General features: G+C 38.6%; 1 protein-coding gene across 1 annotated transcript in view; it reads right to left on the bottom strand.

Moving 5' to 3' along the window:
* LOC306969783 (keratin, type I cytoskeletal 13-like) overlaps positions 1-4310 on the bottom strand; it is a gene marked incomplete at its 3' end in the record, with an annotated part of 18844 nt that extends 14534 nt beyond the window's left edge. Inside the window, exons 1-2 of the mRNA XM_079582998.1 lie at positions 4094-4310; positions 520-648 (exon numbers count right to left, since the gene is read on the bottom strand). Coding sequence (XP_079439124.1) covers positions 520-648; positions 4094-4309 — 345 coding nt within the window. The 5' untranslated portion in view covers position 4310. The remainder of the gene's footprint in view (positions 1-519; positions 649-4093) is intronic.
* Positions 4311-5152: the final 842 nt, after the last annotated feature.

Here is a 5152-nt window from a genome sequence, read left to right as displayed (position 1 = left end):
GCTGCCACTGAGCCGCTGCGACTGAGCCGCTGCCACTGAGCCGCCGCGACTGAGCCGCCGCCACTGAGCCGCCGCCACTGAGCCGCCGCCACTGAGCCGCCGCCACTGAGCCGCTGCGACTGAGACTGAGCCGCCGCCACTGAGCCGCTGCGACTGAGCCGCCGCCACTGAGCCGCTGCGACTGAGCCGCCGCCACTGAGCCGCGCTGCCATTGTGGCTCAAGCAGCAGTACTGCCATGTCTTATAGGAAGTAGTATTTGTAGTATCTGTAGTATGTGTAGTATTAGTACCTGGTCCTGTAAGTCAGAGTATGTGTAGTATTTGCAGTATTTGCAATAGTAGTACCTGGTCCTGTAAGTCAGAGTATGTGTAGTATCTGTAGTATTTGCAGTATTTGCAGTATTTGCAGTACTAGTACCTGGTCCTGTAATTCAGAGTATGTGTAGTATTTGCAGTACTAGTACCTGGTCCTGTAAGTCAGAGTATGTGCAGTATTTGCAGTATTTGCAGTAGTAGTACCTGGTCCTGTAAGTCTCCGATGATCGCCGTAAACACCGAGTGGTCGTTTGTTTCCGGTTGAGTTTTTCGTTCCAGAAACTCTCGGATCTTCAGCTCCAGGTCAGAGTTCGCCTTTTCCAGAGAGCGGACCTGAAGTACACAGAGTACACAGAGTACTGCATTACTACTGAGCCTGAAGTACACAGAGTACTGCATTACTACTGCCCCTGAAGTACACAGAGTACTGCATTACTACTGAGCCTGAGATGTTTCTCTGGACACGGGCAAAAAATATATGAAAGAAGAATGTAAGTGACTCAAATCTGGATCTCGACATACATATAAATACATTTTTAATAATAATGTACCTTTATTTAATAATAATGTACCTTTACTTAATAATAATGTACCTTTACTTAATAATAATGTACCTTTATTTAATAATAATAATGTACCTTTATTTAATAATAATGTACCTTTATTTAATAATAATGTACCTTTACTTAATAATAATGTACCTTTATTTAATAATAATGTACCTTTACTTAATAATAATGTACCTTTATTTAATAATAATGTACCTTTATTTAATAATAATATACCTTTACTTAATAATAATGTACCTTTACTTAATAATAATGTACCTTTATTTAATAATAATGTACCTTTATTTAATAATAATGTACCTTTATTTAATAATAATATACCTTTACTTAATAATAATGTACCTTTATTTAATAATAATATACCTTTATTTAATAATAATATACCTTTACTTAATAATAATGTACCTTTATTTAATAATAATGTACCTTTATTTAATAATAATGTACCTTTATTTAATAATAATGTACCTTTACTTAATTATAATGTACCTTTATTTAATAATAATGTACCTTTATTTAATAATAATATACCTTTATTTAATAATAATATACCTTTATTTAATAATAATGTACCTTTATTTAATAATAATGTACCTTTACTTAATAATAATATACCTTTATTTAATAATAATATACCTTTACTTAATAATAATGTACCCTTACTTAATAATAATGTACCTTTACTTAATAATAATATACCTTTATTTAATAATAATGTACCTTTACTTAATAATAATGTACCTTTACTTAATAATAATGTACCTTTGTTTAATAATAATGTACCTTTACTTAATAATAATGTACCTTTACTTAATAATAATGTACCTTTATTTAATAATAATATACCTTTACTTAATAATAATGTACCTTTACTTAATAATAATGTACCTTTACTTAATAATAATGTACCTTTATTTAATAATAATGTACCTTTACTTAATAATAATGTACCTTTACTTAATAATAATGTACCTTTATTTAATAATAATATACCTTTACTTAATAATAATGTACCTTTACTTAATTATAATGTACCTTTACTTAATAATAATATACCTTTACTTAATAATAATGTACCTTTACTTAATAATAATGTACCTTTACTTAATAATAATGTACCTTTACTTAATAATAATGTACCTTTATTTAATAATAATGTACCTTTATTTAATAATAATGTACCTTTACTTAATAATAATGTACCTTTACTTAATAATAATGTATCTTTATTTAATAATAATGTACCTTTACTTCGAGACACCTGTAAGACTTGGCCACGCCCACTTCTCTCTCTCTCTTTACAAACCTGGATAAACACTGAGGCCTTTGTGCAGTTTGTTGATCGTTAGAACAGCAGCTGTATTTGCAGTAGCAGTAATATTAGCAGTATTATTGTAGTACCTTGTCCAGGTAGTAGTATTTGCAGTATTATTGCAGTATTATTGCAGTAGTATTCACAGTACCTTGTCCAGGTAGTTGTATTAGCAGTATTATCCGCAGTAGTATTTGCAGTACCTTGTCCAGGTAGTTGTATTAGCAGTATTATCCGCAGTAGTATTTGCAGTACCTTGTCCAGGTAGTTGTATTAGCAGTAGTATTTGCAGTATTATTGCAGTACCTTGTCCAGGTAGTTGTATTTGCAGTAGTATTTGCAGTATTTGCAGTACCTTGTCCAGGTAGTTGGATTAGCAGTATTATTGCAGTATTATTGCAGTATTATTGCAGTATTATCACAGTACCTTGTCCAGGTAGTTGTATTAGCAGTATTATTGCAGTATTATTGCAGTATTATTGCAGTATTATTGCAGTACCTTGTCCAGGTAGTTGTATTCGCAGTATTATTGCAGTATTATTGCAGTATTATTGCAGTACCTTGTCCAGGTAGTTGTATTCGCAGTAGTATTCGCAGTACCTTGTCCAGGTAGTAGTATTTGCAGTATTTGCAGTACCTTGTCCAGGTAGTTGGATTAGCAGTATTATTGCAGTATTATTGCAGTATTATTGCAGTATTATCACAGTACCTTGTCCAGGTAGTTGTATTAGCAGTATTATTGCAGTATTATTGCAGTATTATTGCAGTACCTTGTCCAGGTAGTTGTATTCGCAGTAGTATTCGCAGTACCTTGTCCAGGTAGTAGTATTTGCAGTATTTGCAGTAGTATTCACAGTACCTTGTCCAGGTAGTAGTATTTGCAGTAGTATTCGCAGTACCTTGTCCAGGTAGTTGTATTAGCAGTATTATCCGCAGTAGTATTCGCAGTACCTTGTCCAGGTAGTTGTATTAGCAGTATTATCCGCAGTAGTATTCACAGTACCTTGTCCAGGTAGTTGTATTTGCAGTATTATTTGCAGTACCTTGTCCAGGTAGTTGTATTCGCAGTAGTATTTGCAGTAGTATTCACAGTACCTTGTCCAGGTAGTTGTATTAGCAGTAGTATTTGCAGTATTCGCAGTAGTATTCACAGTACCTTGTCCAGGTAGTAGTATCTGTAGTAGTATTGCAGTAGTATCTGCAGTAGTATTTGCAGTACCTTGTCCAGGTAGTTGTATTTGCAGTAGTATTTGCAGTATTTGCAGTACCTTGTCCAGGTAGTAGTATTTGCAGTAGTATTCACAGTACCTTGTCCAGGTAGTTGGATTCGCAGCAGTATTTGCAGTATTTGCAGTAGTATTTGCAGTATTCGCAGTAGTATTCACAGTACCTTGTCCAGGTAGTTGTATTTGCAGTAGTATTCGCAGTATTCGCAGTAGTATTTGCAGTACCTTGTCCAGGTAGTTGTATTTGCAGTATTCGCAGTAGTATTCACAGTACCTTGTCCAGGTAGTTGTATTTGCTGTAGTATTTGCAGTATTTGCAGTACCTTGTCCAGGTAGTAGTATTTGCAGTAGTATTCACAGTACCTTGTCCAGGTAGTTGGATTCGCAGCAGTATTTGCAGTATTTGCAGTAGTATTTGCAGTATTCGCAGTAGTATTCACAGTACCTTGTCCAGGTAGTTGTATTCGCAGCAGTATTATTGCAGTATTTGCAGTAGTATTGCAGTATTATTGCAGTATTTGCAGTATTATTGCAGTACCTTGTCCAGGTAGTAGTATTTGCAGTAGTATTTGCAGTATTCGCAGTAGTATTCGCAGTACCTTGTCCAGGTAGTTGTATTTGCAGTAGTATTGCAGTAGTATTTGCAGTATTTGCAGTAGTATTCACAGTACCTTGTCCAGGTAGTTGGAGAGCCGGTCGTTCAGGTTCTGCATGGCCGCCTTCTTGTTGTCGGTGGTCACGTCCAGGGCGTCGCAGAGGTTAAAGCTGGCGCCCCCTGCTGCTGACCCCAGGGACCGCGCGGAGGAGGCGAAGGTTCTGGGCATGCCCACACTGGACACACTGATGCCCGCTCTGCCCGCCCCCCCGTGCACGCTGGGGGCCCGCATAGAGCCCATACGATAGGAACGATTTATAAAGGACATCCTGAAGAGACAGAGACACACAGGTCACTACAGGAGGAGGAGAGAACCCTGACCCCTGACCTGGACCCTGACCCCTGACCCTGACCTGAACCCTGACCCTGACCTGGACCCTGACCTGAACCCCTGTCCGGAGCCGGAGGTCACGCCTGGTCATGGAATGATGTTCTAAACTGTCACCTTCCCATGAGCTCCTCCACATCTGTGCTGTCTGAGTCCAGATGTGAAGGGAAGTTCTCTAAGCTTACGGTTCTTTACGCCACTGAGAGGACCCGTCAGGAGCAGTGGGCGGCGGCAGTGCCACGCCCGGGGGCTGGCGGTCACCTGGAGGATTCACCTATTGTACATGTTGTTAGTGGCAGGGGCAGACACGGGGAGAACCTGCAAGCTCCACAGAAAGGCCCAGGAGGGAGTCGCCGGAGTCTCCCTCAGGTTCATGTTCACCCCCCCCCTCAGAGAAACCTCAGAGCAAATGGACTTTTCCAGCTTTCCATCATGTTATTCTGTCACTCCCTCATTAAAAACATGGCTGAAGTGTTGCCTTGGCACATTCACGTATTTCTGAGTAATCTGTAAAAACTCTGATGGCGGCCATTTTGAGTAATCTGTAAAAACTCAGATTAGCGGCCATTTTGTGTAATCTGTAAAGACTCAGTTTAGGGGCCATTTTGAGTAATCTGTAAACACTCTGATGGCGGCCATTTTAGGGATAGGTTTGCCTGAGTCCTCCTAGGAACGCCCCCACCTCCTGGAGACGCCTCCGAGCTTTGGTCACCAGCCGAGTAACCGACCACTGCTCCTCAGCAGAAC

The sequence above is a fragment of the Gobius niger genome (assembly GCF_951799975.1).
Source record: "Gobius niger genome assembly, contig: SUPER_10_unloc_2, whole genome shotgun sequence".
NCBI lineage: Eukaryota > Metazoa > Chordata > Actinopteri > Gobiiformes > Gobiidae > Gobius > Gobius niger.
The sequence above is the reverse complement of the archived record's forward strand: the minus strand, read 5'-3'. Positions and strand labels throughout refer to the sequence as shown.